Source organism: Dendropsophus ebraccatus, chromosome 13 (genome assembly GCF_027789765.1).
Source record: "Dendropsophus ebraccatus isolate aDenEbr1 chromosome 13, aDenEbr1.pat, whole genome shotgun sequence".
NCBI lineage: Eukaryota > Metazoa > Chordata > Amphibia > Anura > Hylidae > Dendropsophus > Dendropsophus ebraccatus.
The window spans coordinates 56,950,015-56,975,579 of NC_091466.1; the positions used below are offsets into that span (position 1 = coordinate 56,950,015).

At 46.0% G+C, this 25,565-nt stretch overlaps 1 protein-coding gene across 2 annotated transcripts in view; it reads right to left on the reverse strand.

Annotated features, from left to right (window-relative positions):
* The window catches only part of AKAP6 (A-kinase anchoring protein 6), a 165,429-nt gene that overhangs the window by 107,295 nt on the left and 32,569 nt on the right, over window positions 1–25,565 (reverse strand). For both annotated transcript variants that reach the window (XM_069950752.1, XM_069950753.1), the window contains exon 5: window positions 1,825–1,947. In XM_069950752.1, coding sequence (XP_069806853.1) covers window positions 1,825–1,947 — 123 coding nt within the window. The remainder of the gene's footprint in view (window positions 1–1,824; window positions 1,948–25,565) is intronic.

Here is a 25,565-nt window from a genome sequence, read left to right on the forward strand (position 1 = left end):
GGGGGGGGAAGGGGACCATCTATAAGGGAGGGGGGAAAGAGGGGGACCATCTATAAGGGAGGGGGGAAAGAGGGGGACCATCTATAAGGGGGGGCCATCTATAAGGGAGGGGGGAAAGAGGGGGACCATCTATAAGGGGGGGACCATCTATAAGGGAGGGGGACCGTCTATAAGGGGGGGGAAGAGGGGGACCATGTATAAGGGGGGGAGGGTGACCATCTATAAGGGAGGGGGAGAGGGAAGAGGGGGACCATCTATAAGGGAGGGGGGAGAGGGGGACCATGTATAAGGGGGGGAGGGGACCATCTATAAGGGGGGGAAGAGGGGGACCATCTATAAGGGGGGAAGAGGGGGACCATCTCCTAAAAGATCAGCACCCTCCTCTCCTGACATCCTCTGTGCTGCTGGGACTTCTCCTATAGGATTAGCACCCTCCTCTCCTGACATCCTCTGTGCTGCTGGGACCTCTCCTATAGGATTAGCACCCTCATCTCCTGACATCCTCTGTGCTGCTGGGACCTCTCCTATAGGATTAGCCCCCTCCTCTCCTGACATCCTCTGTGCTGCTGGGACCTCTCCTATAAAGTCAGCCCCCTCCTCTCCTGACATCCTCTGTGCAGCAAGGGACCAAACATTATGTTTATTGGGGACAGCAGTGGGGGGGCAGTAGTGGATTATAATGTGGGCGGATTGACGGGGGGGGGGGGGGCGTCATTCTATAGATCGCCTCGGGCAGCAGAGAGGCTAGAATCACCCCTGAGCTGGTGTAAAGTAAAACTGCCATCAGATTCCACCTTTCATTTACCAAGGAATCTGTGAAGAATGAAAAGTGGAATCTGATTGGTTGCTAGGGGCAACTGAGCCAGTTCTACTTGACACCTCTTTGATAACTCTCCCACCTATGGTGCGCACCATATTATTTTAGGCTCTCTCTTACTTATGGATAAGGAATAACATGCTCAGATGGGAATACCCCTTTAAGATCAAGGTGTATTTGTCTTCACCTCTTTGGAAGTGGTTTATCATCTGTGGGAACAAGGATCGAGCACACACTTTAAATAGTTTGCTGAATTTAGATAACTAAGGGTCCTATTAGATGGGCCAATAGTTGCCTGATCAATAATGTACTAAGCCTATTACCAGGCTCGATTAGGGTTTAGCAAGGCCTCCACGGACATTGTTAGCGATGTCTGTGCAGCCCTTGCCCTAAACTGTTCATACATTACCTCTCCACGCCCTGGTCTCCTCCTGCCTTCTACTCTAATGGTAATGCGCTAAAGGTAATGTATGAACACTTTATTTCATCGTTAGCTGTGGGCCACGCATCAATATTACACGTATCGATGCACGGTCGGCAGCCAATAATTTTAGGTCTGGACCTAAAGAAACTATCAGCCGATGATCATTGTCTCTGTTACACGGAGCGATAATAGGCCGAATTGGGCTGATTTGGCTGATTATCACTCCGTGTAATAGGGCTCTTACAGGTTCCATTGTTTGATTCTTGTATTGAGCCAAACTCAAGAGCGGATACAAAAAAAAAGTAGAAAAATATTAGTCTTTTCTTTATACTTTATCTTCTTTTTGAATCCACTTCAGGCTTAGACATAAAAAAAAAAAAAACAGCCAGGTGTGATTCCAGCCTTTCTATGACATGGAAGTGTGGTGGCACACCTAGATATTCCTTTACAGCACCACAGAGATTTTACAAACCAATATCTTCAATTAAATTTAAAGAATGTGAACAGGGGACAAGATTTGGTGCAAAGCTGTAACCAAACAATAGAGATCAGAAGTCCGCGCCCTTCGTGTCTATCCTCTCACCAGGTGTGTATGAAGATACTGTTGAAGGGCTTCTGTTTCGGGCTGAGGAGGAGTCCAGTTCTCGGTGGCTTCCATGGCATCTTGCAACCAGCGGATAAACTTATCAAGCTTGGATACAAAGCCCTGAGAATTCAAATAAACAGAGAAATAATCGGTAAGAAAAAAATGAGAAGAAATCACACACAGCAATAGTGCCCTCTGCTGTTTGGTTCTGGTATTTAAAAGCTGCAACTCAATTTAAACTCTATATTGCATATAAGATCTTTCCAGCGTCTCACTTACCTAGAAGTTTCTACATATATACATCCGAATATCTACATAGCTTGGTAAACATAACTCTAACCGATAAAACTAATCTAACTGGCCTAATGCTCAGCCTGTCCCCAATGTATGTAGTTATATAATTTTTTTACCTTACTTAAATTAGTGCAATATATTTTTGCAAGTGAATATACATTATATATGTATAGATATAGTTCTCTTGTTGCCATGGTGGAAGTCACTCAGGAGGGCATGCTACCCACAGGATCAGATGAGTGATCACATTCAGCAATAACCCCTTTAGTTATGGGAAAAAATAATTTCAATAGCAATGTCATTAAAATGTACAACAACTCTCTACAACTTTCTAATGTCATTAGGAAGTGCAAATGGTCCTGCATAAAAAAGCAAGCCATCACATGGCTCTGTAGATGGATAAATGAGTTATGGCATTAAAGGGTTAAAGGGGTATTCCACTCAAACATAAGTTTTCATATGTTGCTGCCCATGGTGAGACTATCAATTCCTTCCATACTTGGTATTATCTTTTTAGTCTCTTACCCCCAGTTCTCAGCTACTGCTTTCTGCTAAAGACACAAAAAACTGTGTGTGAGCTTTTTTCTCCATCCCCCAGCAGCAGCTCAGAACTGTGGGAAGGAGACTGAATAGATAATAACAAGTATGGAAGGAATTTTTATCCTCATGGGCAGCATCATAAGTTGTGTTTGAGTGCTTGAGTGGAATACCCCTTTAAGTATTTATTATGTTGCAGTATTTTAAACTATACTACAATAAGATCCTTACTTATCCCTCCTAGAAATACTCATATTACTATCACTTTGTGCTGGGGATAAGGGTCCTTTTACACACACAGATTATTTGACAGATTCTTGAAGGGAATTGATTTGAAAATATGAGAAATCTCAGTCTTTCCTTTATGACCTGTTCTCTGTTTATAGTCCATTCCTGGCTTTGGCCTCAATAATCTGTCAGATATCTGTGTGTGAAAATGACCCTAAAACAGGGATGGGGAACCTTCCCCCCAGCTATTGCAGAACTACAGTTCCCATCATGCCATGCAAAAGCTTTGGCTGTCCAGGCATGATGGGAATTGTAGTTTTGCAATAGCTTGAGGAGGGCCAAAGGTTCCCCATCCCTCTTCTAAAACAACAACTAAACAGTTTTGCCATACCTCCTTGCCTTTTTTCTTCCTGAAATTATATAAGTAAATTGACAACTGGGTGTTCCCATTCTCCTTACACATTTTGTCGCTGTCAGCACTGATGGAGACGCCACTTTGTTGGCAATTTATTCTTACGCTTCCGGGAGGAATTACTCAAGGCAGAGTTCTAAGCTGCTTCATAATTGTTCTTTCACGGGAAATGTAAGTATTTAGTCAGATAGACACATCAGGGCAGCTGACAGGTCCTTTTTAAGGCTTCCTCTCTTTGGGATCCATTACTGTGTTTTTTGTTTTGTTTTCAGTTTTTGTTGTTTTTTTTTGCTTTTTTGCATTTCTTTTGTTTGTATAACGCGGTATAAATGCAGCTTTACACAAAGATCTACAGCATTGTTTAACTGATATAACAAAGCAGCAGCTGTCTAGGCCATTGTAGCAAATAGGAAATGGATTGCCTCCATAACTGATCTGACACCGACACCTATCAAGGGACTGCAGCCAGATCATAAGCAGTCTGTTTAGGAGGAGGCGTAGAACTATCTTATTTTTCAGCCAGAAGAGAGCGGAAAAACCCGGTCCCGGTAATCTGCTATGAATTAAGAGAACCCAACGTCTAGGAGAATTATTCAGAACAATGGGAACGGTTACAAGGGTCTGGCTCGTAAGACACATGAAGTGATTGTATCGCACTTCTACCATTTCCTAACTTTAAAAAATGTCAGCCGGAAACGCTGGGCTATTTGGCTATAAAATTATCGGCCATAAATCTGGGGCTTTCACATTATACTTTCTGAAGGCAGAACAAGATCTTTTCGGTCTGAACTTTGATTTTGCCTGGCAATAAAAATATGTTGGAGGCAGTCATGCACCGAAAACAGTCTGTGCATATAAATATTATCCTTCAGCCATCGCGGATGAGCTCCTTTGTCCTTTACAGTTTAGCTACATTGACTTCATTCTCGCAAGTCTCAAGGATAAACCCTTTTAAGTAGTAATGCTATACTAGGGGGCACAATGGCCATAATAGAAGCCTCCCAAAGAATCCATATAGGGCAGAATGTATTACCTTTTATAAGGGTGGTTTCACACTACGGAATCCACTCTTTCCCACTTCCGGCGGTGAACACCTCTGCCCGTGCCATAGACATCATTCTATGGCCAGGCCAATTCCGCAATCCCTCGAAAAAATTGACATGTCAATTCTTTTGGCGAACAGCGGAGTTTGACTGCCCATAGAAGTGAGTCTATGGGACGGGTTAAGATGCGCGCTGCCACGAGTGGGTACGAGCTACGGTATCCTCTGGAACTTCTCCACATGGATTCCGTAGTGTAAACCCACCCTATTGGACAGCTCCCCTTCTTGGACTAAGCCACATTAACCAGGTAACGTTAATGAGAAGTTATTTTATTCACTTTATTGTGGTATAGAGATGAGCGCAATTCCAGCATGCTTGAGTCCGATCTTTCGGCATTTGAACACCGTTGGATACAGCCCTAGGGAGTCTGGGAAAACATGGAGGTCTGTGGAAAACACACGGAGGACTTGCGGCGGAAGCGGAGGACTGTGCCATAGACTCCATTCTCTGGTCAGGCAGATTCCGCCCAAAGAAGAATGAACCTGTAAAGAATGAAGTGGGAGCACACGGGTACGAGCGGCGGAATCCTCAGTGTACACATATCCTAACACAATGTATGACACCTGGACCGTTCTGCCAGGGGTGATGAAGCCCTAGTTGTGACAGGAAACCATGGACTTGGCATAGCTGTATTCACCACTAGGCACCCGTGGTCTGGTGCCTAGGGCAGCACCTTGCAGGGGGGTAGCACCAGGGAGCAGGGTTAAGGGGGTTATTGGTCAGGTCTGATATGGCGGTGTTATCCAGCCACAGTTTATCTTTTCAGCAGTTAAAAACCATAAAAAACACGATTCAGACAATGTTTCTACATATAGAAAAATGCATGTGGCCGAAGCCATGCTCCCCCACGCACCCCAAGATGGGCTGTCTTCAGGTTTAGTGCCTAGGGCAGCAGCAGCTGTTAATACAGCCCTGGCCATCGGCACACCCCTAACAATGACGCTTCCAGGAGGCTGGCTGCAGTCTCCGGCAGTAAATTGCTAAACAAGTTATAAGGTACCATGTCAAACAGGTCCACACCGATTGTTAGTTACACCTGGGATCACTTTTAGTGCACATCACACTCCAAACTGAATGCCAAAAACACTTTTAATATGTTCCCCATTGTTCTCAATGATAACACACACACTGAATTTTGGCCTGTATTTTTTCAAGTGCAGATTTCAACCACGCCAGAATAAGTGACAAGTGAATAGACGCTGCTCTAGTTGTTATCACATCGGCAGTTCTCTTTGCCCAAATGTAAGGCATACCCAATAATTTCCAATGATTATGACAGTACTTGAGGCCAGTGTCGGACTGGGGTATCTGGGGCCCACCAGAGGAAATGATCCTGGGGGGCCACCAATGAAGAACCAGTGCAGGTTCTAAAACTGGGGGCCCACCGGAGGATTTTCGGGTCCTCTGGGGGGCCAGTCCCACACTGCTTGAGACTCATCATCAGTCAATATATTATGTACAATAAGATAGTACTTCTGACTGGTTGAGAATTGAAAAACAAAGCACTGTCATTAGCGTAAGGGGGTGTCATTCTGATACTTCCAGATTTGGGGGACATAACTGTATCATAAAAGCTATTCACATTGGTTTCTAAAACTAAAGTTTTAGGCAGGCGCTACAAAAATGCTGCAAAGTGCAAAGTAAGTAAGACGCCTCCACTAGTCCTAAGGACAACGTCTAACATGGCCTTCACAAAAATCCTTGGTCAGAGGAAAAATCCCTTAAAGACCAGGACAGAAGATAGGCTGTATGTTAATAAATATTAATCTAGCCATACAATTACCAGCTCGGCTCACTATATGCAGACAACTGGTACTGTTTAACATATGGAGTCAGGGCCTGGGTTGACCATACAGAGCACATTAGCAATGGATGAGATCTGTCTCGTAGATTGAACCTCCTGAATATGTTCTTGTTGTTATTAAACAGCTCTGCTTCTTTGAGAGTCTTGGAATAAATATAAGTGTGGTTGTGGGCAGTACAAAGCTAATTACCCAAGTGTTCAGAAACATTGCTAATATGCTCCCGCGTGCACTTGATTGATTCCGAAAGCCGTCAGTAATAGTCCCTCAGATATTACTAAAAGCTCAACAAATTTGTTTTCCGACTGTGTCTGTAGTCAAAACGAGATCGCATTCTGACCCGTTCTACCAGAAAATGAAGCCCCATAAAATAGTTTAAGGCAAGAAACAATCTAACTTCTTCTACTATGATTTTTCAGCTGGACACCTGGGTACCTGTTATCATGCACAAAGGCTTCTGATATTCTATGTTTGCATATATTATTATGTGTGAATGTACTAGGTGTGGGATTCTCTTTATCAAGGTTGAGTGAAGCATCAGCCAAAGATGTGAAAAGGACAATACCTGCTACTAGACGTTAAAAACAACACCTGCTACTCTTAGGTTATGTTTACATAGGCCATATTTTTAGCCTTAAAGGGGTTATCCAGCTCTACAAAAACATGGCCACTTTTGCCCCGCTCTTGTCTCCAGATTGGGTGAGGTTTGAAACTTAGTTCCATTGAAGTAAATGGAGTTTAATTGCAAACCACACCTGACTTGGAGACAAGAGTGAGGCAAAAGAGGCCATGTTTTTGTAGCGCTGGATAACCCCTTTAAATAGGTACTGACATTTCAACAAAATTAGCATTTATTATTAATATTATTAACTTTGTAAATATATATATATATATATATATATATTTGTGTTTATATGTTGATTGGTCAATGTTTGTATAAAATGGAGGTTCACTTGTATTTGCATATGCTTGAAAAAAGCTTATAATGATGTTGTAAGAGCCTAAATGTTGCATCTACTATGCAAAGGGCACAATAAATTTCATTAACTGAAGAGACGCTGTCTTCTACCTCGTATTTCTTTGTAATATATCTTATCAGATATGTAAGTTTGTAATATATCTTATCAAACAAAAATGCCCCCCTAACACATACACTTCTAAACTTTCTTCCATTCTAAAACCTGTTCTATACCATCCTGTAACTAGTTTAGGGGTCAACTTAAAGCAGAGGAAAGAGATGGGACAGGGAGAACCTGGAGAATCAGAGAGAGACAGCTAAGTAAGAGATGTTATCCAAAGGCTTTATCCCCAGTTTAGACAGCTCACTACAGCTTTATCATAGCTTATAATAGTCCCTAGGGGGACTTAAAAGAACAAATATTAAAAATGTTTTTTGAAAATATTTTGTTAAAAAACTCTCTTTTTCCACTTTTTTAAATAAACAATAAACAAAAATAAATAAGCATATTTGGTATTGTCGTGTGCAGAATTCTCCAACCATTAAAGGAGAAGTCCGGCCAAAACTATTTTTTAATATGATATTACTTACGGAAAGTTAGACAAATTTCTAATGTACATTAATTATGGGAAATGCACATATAGGGCTATTTCCTTTAATTTAGTAGATCAGGGAGACTTCAGATTCTCTAAAAAAAGATGACGTCACGAATCGGGGGTGTAATTACAATGGATCGCCAGCAGGGGCACACTGTATATGCCGGCCGGGGACACCAGGAAGCACCGGGAGCCGGCATGTATGATCGGAGAGCGACGCTGGGTGGGGAGTCAGCCATCACATAGTGTAAAGTTTGGCCGGAGGAGGAGGGGGGAGCAGAGGGGGATGATAGCTGCAGTGATGAGCGGCTCCCCCTGCGCCCATCAGCAGCAGCATCAGTGGCGGCCGCAATATAACTCAGCTACAACTCTCCCATCACCATGAGAGTAGTAGTTGAGTCTAGTCCAGAGCGGCGGGCGTTCGGCAGCGGCGGGCTTTCGGTAGCGGCAGGCGGGCGGCGGTTCAGCGGGCGTTCAGCAGCGGCGGGCGTTTGGCAGCCGGGGGGGGGGGGGCGACAGTTCACTGTTATGTACTGATTGATTACATTTATGGAATACTTTAGGGAGCAAGTGTCCATGCTCCCCAAAGTATTCCATAAATGTATTCAATCAAAGACACTGTATACTGTATTACATTTACATACACATCCATTGTAATTACAATGGAGTGTCCAGCAGGGGCGCACTATATATAGAAGTCAATGGTACTCATTGACTTCTATATATATATATATAGTGCGCCCCTGCTGGACACTCCATTGTAATTACACCCCTGGTTTGTAACCATCTCTTTTTAGAGAATCTGAAGTCTCTCTGATCTAATAAATTAAGGGAAATAGCCCTATATGTGCATTTCCCATAATTAATGTACATTAGAAATTTGTCTAACTTTCCGTAAGTAATAACATATTAAAAAATAGTTTTGGCCGGAGTTGTCCTTTAAGAATACAGATAACATGTAATGTTTCACAGTAACTGGCTCTGCGTAAATAATGATGAATCGCTTATCTGGTGCTATTCTAATACAACATAGAAAGATGACCCTGAAGAAGACAATCCCGTTTCCACACTCATTTATAACATGGGGTTGTATGTCAGGTAAAGTACCAGGGCAGACAGCCAGGGCACAGGAGGACATAGGAATTTAGGACAATAGGTTTGGTAATGATGAAGTCATTTTTCAGGATGATAATGTGTTTTGCTGCAGAGTAAAGAGCGTGCAGCTTTTATTCAGGAAGGACATATCAGCTCTATGACATGGCAAGCAAACAGGCCGGATCACCATCTGATTTAAAATTTATGATGGAAATTTTAAAAAATGGGCTCCAGCCTATAAAGCTTATCTGTTATGTTTGGAAAAACTGGAACCATCTAGATAAAGAATAAACCAGGCCTTAAAGGGGAACTCCGGCGAAAATCTTTTTTGGTCAAATCGATTGGTTTCACAAAGTTGTATGGATTTGTAATTTACTTCTATTTAAAAATCTCAAGTCTTCCCGCACTTATCAGCTGATGTATGTCCTGCAGGAAGGTCCTGCTCTCTGCTGCCACCTCTGTCTGTGACAAGAACTGTCCCCATAGAAAACACCCATAGAAAACCTCTTCAGCTCTGGACAGTTCCTTTTGGCAGCAGAGAGCACTGTGTCGGACTGAAAAGAAAACACCACTTCCTGTAGGACATACAGCAGCTGATAAGTACTGGAAGAGTGGAGATTTTTAAATAGGAGTAAATTACAAATCTGTATAACTTTCTGAAACCAGTTGATTGGAAAGAAAATGTTTTCCGCTGGACAACCCCGTTAAATGTGAATACAAGAAACTTTGTAATATATCAGCTGTAATTCAGGTTCCAAACTGCTGACATTATTGGATAGCTGTTAGGTCAAAGAAACATATGGTACCTTTCATATATCTGTCTGTGCTTCCAGAACATAGAAAAATGCTTGTTTAGTACAGAGTGTCATTATCAGAGGCTATTCTAGTATTTTTTGTGATGCCTGAGGCAAGATATTCCTCTTGCCTCATAGCAGATTAATCAGGCAGCTACAATTTTTATTTCTGAAAACTGGGGACTTACTAGACATCCATAAGATCACACAGGGGTGTTTAAGAAAGCTAGAACTGTCCCCCAACACTAATTTATAAAGCCTGTGCAACCCTTTTTTTTTCATTAGCAATGTCCTGGCCCATCCACTCAGGTCTGAGTGATAGCTTTAGCATCCAATCAGGAGATCACAGGAGCTGGAAACCATAGCTGGATAGGGGGGGTACGGAAAAGCTCACAATACAGAGAGCTCTGGGTGTCAAGGAGATCCCGCCTCCTGGACACCTGCTAAAGCAGCTCAAACATGAAACATAATTTGTCATCGTCATATAGGTATTGTTCTCTGTTTAGGGCAGGGGTGGAGAACCTGCGGCCTTCCAGCTGTTGCAAAACTACAATTCCCATCATGCTTTGGCTGTCCAGGCATGGTGGGAACTTTTGCACTGATTTGGAGGACCAATTGAAATGGACCCATAACTTTGTCTACTGTGACACACGTTAGTATATTTAGTATAAAAGATAAGTATGTATAGGAAAATCTGTTCAATCTGTCTTCAAAAAAAGATGTAAAAGCCTCATTAAGAGAAAAAAATGCTGGTTTGGGGAGTAAGAGCCGGAGCAAAGCTCTATGTAAGCAATAAAAAGACGCCAGGGTTTAATTACTGGCCCGTATCCTACCATTCCTGACTACAAGAGGGAACCCCTAAAGGGCTGCAGAAGCCCGGCGGACTGTGGATCTAAGTACTCTGTCTAATGAAGAAAAAAGGGCAGACTTATATATATATATATATATATATATATATATATATATATATATCTCCAAGGCATCAATCAACAATCTTATCAAAGAAAATGATCAAATAAAAGCAAAATAACAAAAAATAATGTTTAAAAATAGTAAAAAGAAACCAAAGCACTCCTGTTAGTCCAAAAAAGGACTTCCACAGCTTAAAAAATACTTAATAGTGAAATGAAGCAAAGTTACAGGTTCTGTAATCCACAAAAGAGAACCAATAGTCCATAAAAAATTGCAAAAGTAACAGCTTCATGACTATTTTTGCCAGAAGTTCTTGAACGTACCGCATATTTTTTCATTTATTGATTCTTGGACTCTATCATATTATTTGTTCATATTTTTCATTATTATCAAGTTTTCCTTTTGTTTTTTCTCTTTCTTTTTTTATTTTTCGTGTGTGTGGTATTGCTCCCGCCTCCCCCTTTTGCCGTGAGTTAGCGTCCTGGTTGCCAGGGCGGCGGTCATGTGACCGCCGCCGTGTCAGCTGTGCGCTAGTTGATTGGTTGGACCCTGCGCGTGCGCACTGGCGTCGGGAAGACGCCGATGCGGTGGCGCGAACGCCTCGCTCCGAGCCGAGAGGACGCAATATCTGGTAATGGATTACGATATTTTGTATATGTTATGGGACACTTGTTTCACTGTCTTGGTGTAAGAGAGGGTTAATAAAGATGTAAGGGGTGGATACCTTAGAATTGTACTTACTATCATGATTGGCTGTTTATGATATATATACTCTGATGTGAACCATGTTATGTCAGCTTGAAAAAGACCGCATAGGTCGAAACGTCGCTGTATTGTTTGTACCATGAGGTAATAAATAGCACTTTTTTGCACTTTAATTCCGCCTTGAAGCTGTTACTTTTGCAATTTTTTATAAAAAATAATGTTTACTATGAATGCTCCCTGTGCAAGTAACAAAGACCATGGTGGTAGGGAACGTGTTGCTGATAAAGATGTCAGAAAGAATAATAATAAAAATTTAAAAGAAACATACATAGGAAAATATCATAACGGTATGTTCACATGAACAGCCACCAAATCCGCAGCATACCCTCTGCAGATTTATACTGTGTGCGCTGCGATTATATATTATGCAGCTAGCCAGCCAATATATATATATACAGTACAGTAATTCAGTTATTATTATGTTGTTTTGTTGTTCCATTTAATATGAAAATTCCTGGAATCTTTTCCTACAGTTGGGTTATGTTGATGATTAGGGATGAGCAAAGCGAATCAGACGAATTTCGATTTGCAGCGAATCGGGCGTCTAATTTGCCTCGTTGCGATTCGAGAATCTACCAGATTTGCTTCACTAATTCGCTAAACATAGTGAACACAGATGTTAGCTTGCAGGACTGCCTTGTTGCGGGAGTAAGGGATTATCCTGGGTGCTGGGTGTGCAGTATAGGAAGTCACTGGGTGCTGGGTGTGCATTATAGGAAGTCCCTGGGTGCTGGGTGCACAGTATAGGAAGTCACTGGGTGCTAGGTGTACATTATAGGAAGTCACTGGGTGCTGGGTGTGCATTATAGGAAGTCACTGGGTGCTGGCTGTGCAGTATAGGAAGTCACTGGGTGCTGGGTGTGCATTATAGGAAGTCACTGGGTGCTGGGTGTGCATTATAGGAAGTCACTGGGTGCTGGGTGTACATTACAGGAAGTCCCTGGGTGCTGGGTGTGCATTACAGGAAGTCCCTGGGTGCTGGGTGTGCAGTATAGGAAGTCACTGGGTGCTGGGTGTGCATTATAGGAAGTCCCTGGGTGCTGGGTGTGCATTATAGGAAGTCACTGGGTGCTGGGTGTGCATTATAGGAAGTCCCTGGGTGCTGGGTGTGCATTATAGGAAGTCACTGGGTGCTGGGTGTGCATTATAGGAAGTCACTGGGTGCTGGGTGTGCATTATAGGAAGTCACTAGGTGCTGGGTGTGCAGTATAGGAAGTCACTGGGTACTGGGGGTGCATTATAGGAAGTCCCTGGGTGCTGGGTGTACATTACAGGAAGTCCCTGGGTGCTGGGTGTGCAGTATAGGAAGTCACTGGGTGCTGGGTGTGCATTATAGGAAGTCCCTGGGTGCTGGGTGTGCATTATAGGAAGTCACTGGGTGCTGGGTGTGCATTATAGGAAGTCACTGGGTGCTGGGTGTACATTATAGGAAGTCACTGGGTGCTGGGTGTGCATTATAGGAAGTCACTGGGTGCTGGGTGTGCATTATAGGAAGTCACTAGGTGCTGGGTGTGCAGTATAGGAAGTCACTGGGTACTGGGGGTGCATTATAGGAAGTCACTGGGTGCTGGGTGCGCAGTATAGGAAGTCACTGGGTGCTGGGTGTGCATTATAGGAAGTCACTGGGTGCTGGGTGCGCAGTATAGGAAGTCACAGGGTGCTGGGTGTGCATTATAGGAAGTCACTGGGTGCTGGGTGTACATTATAGGAAGTCACTGGGTGCTGGGTGTGCATTATAGGAAGTCACTGGGTGCTGGGTGTGCATTATAGGAAGTCACTGGGTGCTGGGTGTGCAGTATAGGAAGTCACTGGGTGGAGGCGTGGGTTGATGGCTGACTGAGGCAGACGTGCCTCACAGGAGCTCCTGCATCCCCTGACTGATTACCCTGAAAATTCTCCTGTTCGGGCTCTCCCCTCAGACCCCAACTCACCCCCCGCGACATCCGGAGGCCCCCGCGCTCCTTTTGGGCAGTCTCGGTGGTCGGTGGCACTCCGTGCAGGACCCCCCTGGAGCTACGGCCTAGTGAAGCAGGCGGCACAGCAGCGGGACGGAGGACGCGCGCGCTTCCCAGTGACGTCACTGCAGGCGACCGGGCGGCGGCTACCTCCTCCTCCGGTGTCTCCAGCGGTCTTTTGGGAGAGGCACGAGCTGCGGCGGCCCCTCGGTTGGTGGTGGCGGCACAGCAGGCGGTGAGTGTATCCGGGGCCTGCTCCCCCCTCCTCCGGCGCCCGCCATTAGCATCCGGGACCCCCCTCCTCTCACCTCTCTGGACCGGGTGCCGCTCCTGCCTGCCCCTTGTGTCCGACCGCCTGGTGGGATTGCGGGGTGAGGCCGGTGGCTGGCGGTGCTGCTGCTCGGGTGGCGTCTCACATATAGGACCTTCCCGCCATTTCCGGCCGACCGCGGCCGCCATCTTGGCCACACAGCGGCCTTCCATTTACCACCCTGTGGGCGCAGCAAACCAGAGGATAGCAGTACCAACCACCCTATATAGACACTGTCTGTGCCCTACTCTCTCTAATCTACTTGCCCTGAGTGCTGGACTTGGTGTGCTCTCCTATCTCACTAACTGTGTGGAGGTTATGGCCTGCTGTGACTGCTGCTGTACATCCTGTACCTGAAATCTCCCTGGGCGGCTGTTTGCTGTAACCTACTATTATCCATACACCTGCCTGCCTCTCTCTTGACTGTATTCTGGTGACATTGCTACTGGTGGCGGCGATATCTGTGCTGTTTAATCTCCGAACAACATGGGAGGTTCCAAGGGAGGAAACAACCCTAATAAGATTAAAAAGGGCAAAGGGACTCCTGCTGCTCCCTCCCGTCCCCCCTCAGAGGTGGACTCTGGATCTGAGGGCGTAGAGGAGTCCTCTGGACGGCATAGTCCCCTCCCCATGAAAGCGCAGACCCACGCCGCTAAACAGCTGGAACGCTTCTCCAGGTCCAGGGAGCGCCGCAGGGATGCCTCTCGGGATAGTCGTGTCTCCTGCTTTGAGGGCTCCCCAAGCCCCCGTAGACTCCATTCTCCTGAGCGGTCCCAATACTCCGCCTCTGCTATTGATGGGAAGTTTTCGGAAATCCTGGCGGCAATAAATACCTGTCAGTCGATGCTTGTTACTAAGGTGGACGAGTTACGCCAAGATTTTGTCATACTGGGGCATGAAACCCAAAAGATCCGTGAACGCACCACCGAGGTGGAGAGGAGGGTTTCTGAGATGGAGGATACTGTTCGTCCTATTCCTGCACAGATTGGGGATTTGCAGCGGCAGATGAAAGCTGTCCTGGCCCGAGCAGACGACTTTGAAAATAGACTGCGAAGGAATAATGTCCGTATTGTTGGGCTGCCCGAAAAAACGGAGGGTGATGATCCGGTGGTATTCGCCGAACGCTAGTTGCACCAAATCCTGCCAGCTGAGACTTTCTCAGAGTTCTTCACAATAGAGCGAGCCCACCGGGTCCCTGGTAAACCTCTGCCACCGGGGACCCCCCCCCGGCCCTTCCTGATCAGGCTGTTACACTTCCGCGACCGTGACGCTATCCTGAGAGCCTGGTTGACAACAATAGAGTGTCCTTCTATCCTGATTTATCTGTGGAGCTGCGGAAGCAGCGCACGCAATTCACGGAAGTCCGCAACAAACTGCGTGCCAAAGGCTAAAAATACTCCATGCTGTATCCTGCCCGTCTGAGAGTGGTGGATGGTAATTCTACCAAATTCTTCACGTCCCCCTCGGCCGCCCTGGACTGGGTGGAGGCGGCCCCGAGGGTTCCACCTGATGATTGAAGAATATCCGGTTGGGACTGTCGCCTGTGCATGCTGCTCCACTTGTCTCAACACCCCGGTCTGCTTGCCTACGTTTAGCACTCACCGGGTCTCTGGCTAATAATTGTTACCTGTTTTGCCTTCCTTGCAAAAAGGGGGGGGGAGGGGGGAGGTTCTCTGTTACTAGGTCAGGGGGGGGTGGGGGGTAGTTTAGTGTGAGTTTTAGCTGAAGTTAGAGCTCTCTGCCTCGGTAGCGACTGGCCCCGTAGCTTAGTGTTCAGTTAGGGTTAAGGTCTGCACATATAGTTTTGTAGTGTTAGACAGGGAGTTGGGTACCCAGTCAGGTTGACTAGGATGTTTTTGTTTTCCGTGTGTTTTATGTTCTGTGTTTGTCTCTCGTCCGTCTTGTGTGGTTTGTGGTGTGATTGGTGGTGTGTGTGGCTGCGCTTCTCTCCCCCTTGGCTGACAGCTAGGTTAAGCCCTATATATTATTACAGCCTAAGTGATGGCGTCTCTTAAGGTACTCAGCTGGAATGTAAGGGGTCTCAACTCTAAGTTTAAGAGGGCCCTTGTGTTGGACTTCGTGAAACGTCACTCCCCTCATGTCATCTGCTTGCAGGAGACTCATGTGGTCGGACAGAAAACTCTGGCCCTGAAGAGGGCCTGGATAGCCAAGGGGTACCATGCCACCTACTCCACGTCCTCTAGAGGTGTTTCTGTACTCATATCTAAAGCTCTACCTATAACAGTCACTCAGGTGGCGTGTGACCAGTTTGGCCGTTTTGTGATTCTCCACTGTGTGTGTCAGACATTGTCGTTTACCCTGGTCTCATTATACGTCCCCCCTCCCTTTTCTGAGTCTCTCTTAGATGTAATCTCTGTTCAATTATCCTCTTTCCCTGCAGATCCGGTCCTAGTGGTAGGTGACTTTAATGCGGTGCCCGATCCCCTCTTGGACCGGACGAGTGGTGTAGACCCGGCCTCCGCCCGGCTTAACGCCTGGTGTGCTGCTCTTCATCTTCAGGATGTTTAGCGCTGGAGGTTCCCACAAACGGTGAAGTACTCATACTTCTCACAGGTACATGGTTCCTTTTCAAGGATCGACCTGGCCTTTGCATCTCCTGATTTACTGCCCCGTATAGGGGAAATTTCTTACACTAGTAGAGGGATCTCAGATCATTCTGCCTTGCTAGTTTCCCTTCAACTGTCTTGCCCTCCCTCTTCCAAACTGTGGCGTATGCAGCCCGGATGGCTAACCTCCGAGGTGGTGCAGGAGGCTCTGTCGACTGCCCACTCCTCTTACTGGGAACATAACTCGGATTTTCCTGATCCACTGATCAAGTGGGATGCCTATAAGGCGACCATCAGGGGGGCATACGTCACGGGAGTTACTACCCAAAAGAACATGTATAGGCGAGAGGAGGCTTCTTTGTCAGCTCTTGCCGACTCACTAGAGGTGGAGGTGGCGCGCACGGGGGGGGGGGGGGAGGATGTGAGGAGGAGATGGTCCAGGGCCCAGAGAGATCTGCTGATCTTACAAAAAGAGCGTACAAGGAAAAAACTGTTTGCCACAGAGGCGTCTCTTTTCGAATTTGGCGATAAGAATGGTAAATTGCTGGCTTATCTGGCAAGGGCCGAGCGCCCCACGGTCTCCATCCCCGGTGTCCTGGGTGACCGAGGGGAATCTATTCCCCCCACTGCCCGCCTGATCCCTTAAAATACGCGGCTTTCTTGGACCAGATCCCACTGTCTTCTCTCACCCCCCCCCCCCCGCAAGCTGGGGCCCTTGATGCTCCCCTTACGGTTGAGGAGATAGTGGAGGCTATTAAATCTATGCCCTTGGGGAAGACACCGGGTTTGGACGGTCTAGTTATAGACTGGTATAAAAATAATGCTGAGATGATGGCCCCTCGCCTCCTCGCTATGTACGGGGAATCCTTAGAAGTAGGCCGACTCCCATGATCACTCCGGGAAGCCCTGATAGTTCTGCTCTTAAAGCCGGGCAAAGACCCCCTGTCCCCCTCATCGTACAGACCTATTTCCCTCCTCACCATTGATGTTAAAATCCTGGCTAAGGTGCTGGTGGTGCGGCTTAATGGGGTAGTGCACTCGGTGATACATCCCGACCAGACCGGGTTCATGCCGGGTAGAGCCACAGATATCAATATCTCTCGTTTATTTATCTCGTTTATTTATGAATGTATCAGCTAGTACGTCGGGACGCTGTCCCTGGGTATGTGCTCAGTCTTGATATTCACAAGGCCTTTGACTCTGTTGAGTGGCCTTATCTGTGGTCTCTGCTCGGTAGGATGCGGTTTGGTCCGCGGTTTCGGGCTTGGGTTCAGCTGTTATATGTGGAGCCCACAGCCAGAATCCGCACTAACCTGGATATCTCCTCCTCCTTCTCTCTTGGGCGAGGGACTCGGCAGGGTTGCCCGTTATCTCCCCTACTTTTTGCCATCGCTATCGAGCTGCTGGCGGCGGCAGTCCGGGCCTCGCCCTCTGTCAAGGGCCTTCAGAGAGGGTCAATAATGGAGAAGGTGTCGCTGTATGCAGACGATACCCTAGTCTACCTTGCAGATGTGGGATCCTCTCTGGTAACGCTAATGTCACTTATCCACGACTTCGGTGCAATCTCTGGCTTGATGGTGAACTGGTCTAAGTCGGTCCTCATGCCCCTGTCAGCCTCTCTCCCCTTGCCCGTCACCTTGCCGGATGGGCTGCTAGCGACCCGCCAGTTCCGGTACCTGGGGGTGGAGGTCACCGCCTCCATAGATAGCTATATGCCGCTGAACCTTACGCCTCTTCTGTCAGCCACTGACCTTCGTTTACAAAAATGGGGGCCTCTGCCACTCTCTCTACTGGGTAGGATAAATATCTTTAAAATGATCTTTCTACCTAAATTCCTCTATCTCTTCCATGCTTCCCCTGTCTTTCCTCCCAGGCAGTTCTTTGCAGCTTTAACTAAGATTCTGAGATCCTTCTACTGGCAAGGCGGGTCTCCAAGAATTGGATACTCTCACCTCCTAGCGCCCAAGCATCAAGGGGGCCTGGCTGCTCCCAATATGTACCACTACTTCCTGGCCTCTCAGCTAGTGTATGCTAATTGGTGGTTGGATCTGGACCTCAGCAATGCAGCGGTGGCGTTGGCCGGGGCGTTGGTTGGGTCTTACGAGGGCCTGACGAACACCCTTTATAGATACACGCCCTCTTCGCCCTGCCTGCCTCCTTTGGCTACGGTGCAGAAGGTGTGGATGATTGTACAAAAACAGAGGCCTTCGCCCCTCTCTCCCCGTACCCCTCTGTGGCTTAACCCTAATCTTCCAGAACTCATGGGTTTGCAGGGTGCGGTTCTTTGGGGGAAGCATGGGGTTCATTATTTGTCCCACATTTTTTCCTCTGATAATGTGTTCCGCCCCTTCTCTGACATGTGTGAGCTGTATGGGGTTCCGAACTCGGCATTTTTTCATTATTTACAGCTGAGGCACGCTGTTCGTTCTCAGTTCGGCAGCCTTGCGGTTCCCCTGGAGTTCACACAGGCGGAGAAGCTCCTGGGTTTCCCTGACCTGGAGAAGCCCCTGACGCTTAGTTATCTGATGTTGAGCCCAGAAGATTCGTCCCCTTTCCAGAGGGCGTACGAGAGATGGGCGGTAGATATCCCCTCCCTGGGCGATCAGCAGTGGAAAGAGGTGGTGCATACCTATTACCCTACCGTGGTCAGTGCTAGAGACCGGTTGATCCAGTTTCGCTTTCTAATGCGTACCTACTACACACCTGAGAGACTCAGAAAAATGGGAGTGTCCCCTTCAGATACGTGTTTCAAGTGTATGTCAGATGTCGGCACCTTCATGCACGCTGTGTGGTCGTGCCCTAAAATACAATCCTTTTGGCGTTCCGTCTTGCAATTTCTGTCCGACCACTTTGATTTTCCTTATGTTTGTACCCCTTCTGTGTGCCTGCTGGGTCTTATCAATGGAGTCACGCAAAATAAATACTATAGAGTATTCATCAGATTTCTTTTATTCTGTGCCCAAAAAATTATTGCCATGGAGTGGAAGTGTACCGATGCCCCCTCCCTGGCCCGCTGGAAACAGCTGGTTAATAAGTATGTCCCGCTATACGAGGCCCTCTATGAACATCGCAAGTGCCCCCAAAAATTTTTAAAAAATCTGGATTCATTGGCTTATGCTAGATGTGACAGCAGACGTGTAGGCCTTTCTGTTGGCTTTCTGGCTTGGGGGGGGGGGGGCGGCGCTGTCTTGGTGTTTGTGCATGTGGTTACGTGTGATGTCTTCAATGTTTCGTCTTTCTGTGGGGCCAGGTACTCCCACCTACCCTCTAGTAGTCCAGGTTTTGTATGGCGTATTACAACTGTTATCCTTCACTACTTTGGCATTGCAATCTGTCTAGACTTGTAACCTATAACACCTTCAGATGTATCTTTGTTTATCATGTGGTGGGCGGATTGTGCCTGGCTTCTCTTTTGTATGGTTATGTTTTTTCTGTGAAAACAGTTTAAATAAATTCTTTAAAAAAAAAAGGAAGTCACTGGGTGCTGGGTGTGCATTATAGGAAGTCACTGGGTGCTGGGTGTGCATTATAGGAAGTCACTAGGTGCTGGGTGCGCAGTATAGGAAGTCACAGGGTGCTGGGTGTGCACTATAGGAAGTCACTGGGTGCTGGGTGTGCATTATAGGAAGTCACTAGGTGCTGGGTGCGCAGTATAGGAAGTCACAGGGTGCTGGGTGTGCACTATAGGAAGTCACTGGGTGCTGGGTGTGCAGTATAGGAAGTCACTGGGTGCTGGGTGTGCATTATAGGAAGTCCCTGGGTGCTGGGTGTGCATTATAGGAAGTCACTGGGTGCTGGGTGCGCAGTATAGAAGTCACTGGGTGCTGGGTGTGCATTATAGGAAGTCACTAGGTGCTGGGTGTGCATTATAGGAAGTCACTGGGTGCTGGGTGCGCAGTATAGAAGTCACAGGGTGCTGGGTGTGCATTATAGGAAGTCCCTGGGTGCTGGGTGTGCATTATAGGAAGTCACTGGGTGCTGGGTGTGCATTATAGGAAGTCACTGGGTGCTGCGCGTGCATTATAGGAAGTCACTGGGTGCTGGGTGTGCATTATAGGAAGTCACTGGGTGCTGGGTGTGCATTATAGGAAGTCACTGGGTGCTGCGCGTGCATTATAGGAAGTCACTGGGTGCTGGGTGTGCATTATAGGAAGTCACTAGGTGTTGGGTGTGCATTATAGGAAGTCACTGGGTGCTGGGTGTGCAGTATAGGAAGTCACTGGGTGCTGGGTGTGCATTATAGGAAGTCACTGGGTGCTGGGTATACATTATAGGAAGTCACTGGGTGCTGGGTGTACATTATAGGAAGTCACAGGGTGCTGGGTGTGCATTATAGGAAGTCACTGGGTGCTGGATGTGCATTATAGGAAGTCACTAGGTGTTGGGTGTGCATTATAGGAAGTCACTGGGTGCTGGGTGTGCAGTATAGGAAGTCACTGGGTGCTGGGGGGGAATTATAGGAAGTCACTGGGTGCTGGGTGTACATTATAGGAAGTCACAGGGTGCTGGGTGTGCAGTATAGGAAGTCACTGGGTGCTGGGTGTACATTATAGGAAGTCACTGGGTGCTGGGTGTACATTATAGGAAGTCACTGGGTGCTGGGTGTACATTATAGGAAGTCACTGGGTGCTGGGTGTACATTATAGGAAGTCACTGGGTGCTGGGTGTACATTATAGGAAGTCACAGGGTGCTGGGTGTGCAGTATAGGAAGTCACTGGGTGCTGGGTGTGCATTATAGGAAGTCACTGGGTGCTGGGTGTACATTATAGGAAGTCACTGGGTGCTGGGTGTACATTATAGGAAGTCACAGGGTGCTGGGTGTGCATTATAGGAAGTCACTGGGTGCTGGGTGTGCATTATAGGAAGTCACTGGGTGCTGGGTGTGCAGTATAGGAAGTCACTGGGTGCTGGGTGTGCATTATAGGAAGTCACTGGGTGCTGGGTGTACATTATAGGAAGTCACTGGGTGCTGGGTGTACATTATAGGAAGTCACAGGGTGCTGGGTGTGCATTATAGGAAGTCACTGGGTGCTGGGTGTGCATTATAGGAAGTCACTGGGTGCTGGGGGGGAATTATAGGAAGTCACTGGGTGCTAAGTGTACATTATACCAAGTCACTGGGTGCTGGGTGTGCATTATACATAGTCACTGGGTGCTGGGTGTGCATTATAGGAAGTCACTGGGTGCTGAGTGTGCATTATAGGAAGTCACTGGGTGCTGGCTGTGCATTATGGTAAGTCCCTGGGTGCTGGGTGTGCATTATAGGAAGTCACTGGGTGCTGGGTGTGCATTATAGGAAGTCACTGGGTGCTGGGTGTGCATTATAGGAAGTCACTGGGTGCTGGGTGTGCATTATAGGAAGTCACTGGGTGCTGGCTGTGCATTATAGGAAGTCACTGGGTGCTGGCTGTGCATTTTAGAAAGTCACTGGGTGCTGGGTGTGCATTATAGGAAGTCACTGGGTGCTGGGTGTGCAGTATAGGAAGTCACTGGGTGCTGGGTGTGGGTGTGCAGTATAGGAAGTCACAGTGAACACAGTGTCCATCTTAATAACTCACTGGGTGCTCATTTGCCAATGTCCACTGCTGTCCTGGGAGAACATTGATATTACGCCGCTGATCCACCAGCGTCCACTGCTGTCCATGGCAAAAATTGAATGATTGACAGGCTAATTGACATTTTCCAACTTTTGACATTTTTACAGCAACAGCTGTTGAAAAAAAATGCTACTCTGTAATAGTCCCACTATTGTAGCTACTTTAGTTTGCCTGTTTTTAATAAAAAAATTTTAAGCGATTCGTGAATATTCGTGAACTATGCAAAGCGAATTTCCAAGTGATTCGCTCATCCCTATTGATGATGTTTCTGTGCTCGGAACTGGGTTACTATCTCAGCTAGTATAACCTCCTGTATGATGAAAGTGCATGGACTGTTCCACACAAGCAAATTTTAAGTAGAAAGAATACAATTTAAAATGTGAAAGGGAGGATGGTGGCTCAAAGGTCACATGACCATGCTACAGTAATAAAATGTATGGATGCAGCAGAGCTAGGATGAAACAGATGACACTGCAGGAATAGAAATGGGGAGTACACATTAGTGCTACCTTAACCCCTTTAACAACCAATGACGGGGGGTTACACATAGGACTCACTCTGTACCACGCTGATCAGTCTGTGATGGCTATTTAACAATTTAGATGACGGTGTCAAAAATCTGACCCATTACAGAGACAGCACAGGCTTCTGCTAGGCCTGGGATGCTGGGACGGCTCCACAGGCTATCTTCAGCAGTCTCTAGCAATCAAGTTGCAAGAGCATCGATCAATGCAGAACATAAGTACTGCATTGATCTCTATGAGCATTTATAATATTGCTCATAGAAATCCCCTAGGGGGACTACGAAGAAGTCTTTTCACCTTTTCCTATTTTTGTAACTAAAAAAATATAAACAAAGAAACCTAATAAATGTGTTTGGTATCAGCGCCTGCAGAATTGCCCGTACTATTAAATAATCAAATCACTGATTTTGCACGGTAAATGGCGTAAGTGCAAAAAACTGCAAAAAAAGTGCAAAACTGCTAATATTTTTCTACATCACATTTAGAAAAAAAATTATGAAAAGCCCCCAAATAGCCCCATAGACCAAATAGACATTATTCAGAATTTAAGAAATAAATAAGAAATAAATAAGGTATGGGTACATACATGATCAATAGTGTAATTCTAAAATGTGCAATACTACTTGTTGCCACAAGGTGGCAGTGCAATCCACAAAATAAAACACTGAAGGGCTGATCAAATTCTACTGCAGTATTATATGGTGCATGTTTAGACGTAAAGCCTGATGATCACACCTCCATTAAAGCTTATAGAGAGCTGTAATATGAAGCCTATATAATACCTTTAGATGCCTACAAATTCAAAGATATGAATACAGAAGCTTTTCCCGTTAGATACTTACAGAATGCAAAATATTGAAATATAGTGATGCAGATGCCATAATATGGTCTTGTTGGATATAGATTGTAGTGATGCAACATGATTTCTAATAAGAAGGACGCTAATCAGAAGGGACTACATATAGTGTGCCCTGAAAGTAGGGATTAAAGGGACTCCGACTACATATAGTGTGCCCTGAAAGTAGGGATTAAAGGGACTACATATAGTGAGCCCTGCCTGCAGAGGTTAAAGGGACTACATATAGTGAGCCCTGCCTGCAGAGGTTAAAGGGACTACATATAGTGAGCCCTGCCTGCAGGGGTTAAAGGGACTACATATAGTGAGCCCTGGTTGCAGTGGTTAAAGGGACCACACATAGTGAGCTCTGAATGCAGGGGTAAAAGGGACTACTTATAGTCAGCCCTGCCTGCAGAGGTTAAAGGGACTACATATAGTGAGTCCTGCCTGCAGAGGTTAAAGGGACTACATATGGTGTGCTCTTCTTGCAGAGGTTAAAGGGACTACATATAGTGAGCATTGCCTGCAGGGGTTAAAGGGACTACATATAGTGAGCCCTGCCTGCAAGGATTAAAGGGACTACATATAGTGAGCCCTGCCTGCAAGGATTAAAGGGACTACAGATAGTGAGCCCTGCCTGCAGTGGTTAAAGGGACCTCACATAGTGAGCTCTGAATGCAGGGGTTAAAAGGACTACATTTAGTGTCCTGGTTGCAGTGGTTAAAGGGACTACATATAGTGTGCCCTGCATGCAGGGGTTAAAGGGGCTACATATACTGTGCCCTAGTTGCAGGGGTTAATGTGACTACATATAGTGTGCCCTAGTTGCAGGGGTTAAAGGGACTACATATAGTGAACCATGTTTGCAGGGGTTAAAGGGGCTACATAAAGTCTTCCCTGGTTGCCAGTATTTATAGATTGTGTATAGTTCCACAAAAGAAGAGCATACATTCAGGAAAAAGAACATAGTCACAAGTGGATAACGTTTGGCGTGTTAAAGACCGCAGTGTCCACTGAAATCCCTTTTTGCCAGTATTCTGATCGATACCAATGACATACCCCACAGACAGCATTGGGTCTAAGCCGCAGAATAGTGCCAGCATGGTAATCACAACTCTGCAGAATTGTGCCCACTATTGTGCCAGTCACATATCAGTGTAGTGACCATGAGGCAATCCAGGGATGCACCTCTACCTCACAGTCTATAGTGGGCGCCTCTGCTTTTGTTTACACGGGTGAGTTCACAGCAACAGCAGTGGCTGCACAATGCGGCTATACCTATGGCTTCTTTTGGGTGAAAATAAGTTTTAAACCTTGATGCCACTGGGTTAAGAGCGCTTGTTTTACAAGGGGGCGTGGATTACAGTGCTGGAGGTGGGGCTCAGCTACAGAGAAGCTCCGCCTCAGTGACACTCTAGACCCGGTCATCTCCTCATGGTAGATGCGGCCCTGAAGAAACTTCCCTCATTTCCTTATTCATCATTCCTTCATATGTGTTTGTTGGAAATGTTATACACAATATAAAATTATATATATATATATATATATATATATATATATATATATATATATACACACGATTTTCCTAGAAAGATGTCCCCGAGCACGCATCCTCTATGTCAATACTATAAACTTAATTTACAGATCACAAAGCTGCTATCCGCTTTACAATCAGGTATTATGCAGTAAGTCTGCTGTAGACTTCATTGATCTGTACAAAGTAAATATAGGATCAATATTCTGGTTTCCACAGAACACGCACGGCCTATATTACAGTATTAGCAGTACAATGTAGAACGGGTGAGAGCAGTGACATCTGCTTCCTATGATCTCTGCTAGAAATCCTTGAAGGCTATAGACACCTTTATAAGCACATTTCTTTCATTGCTCCGATGCATTTATAATGGGGAAAGAAGCAACTCTGTAAATAGTCTTTATTAAATATTTCCTGCGGTATTGTTTGTACAGCAGCTTCGCTGAACTATGCATCCCCATGGGAACAGACACCCAATAGACCCAGAGCATTCATATTCCCTTTTGTTCGACATCTTTCTAACATGGCTTTTGTATATTAACAGGAAAGGGGCAAATAGAGGAGAGTCTATCTGTAGATCTGACTACATATGGTTATTTTGTTGTCTGTTACCATGGAGACGCAGAGGTGTTCCTAGCTGCTTTAGACACATAGCAGTAAAAAAAAATATTGAGAGTGTTCCTGCCAAAACTTTTTATCTGTCGGGGTCTGAGTGCGCATGTGACATCATTCCAAAGGTTTTTTAAAGTGACAGGGACGCTATAAAATTAATAGGATACTTACTAATGTTCACTGCAGTGGAACAACCTGGAACTGCTATTACTACGTCCTCGGCATTTCTCCCCATCCAATGCATCATCTTCCGCTTCCGCTATATATATATATATATATATATATATATATGTTTTTTTTGTTT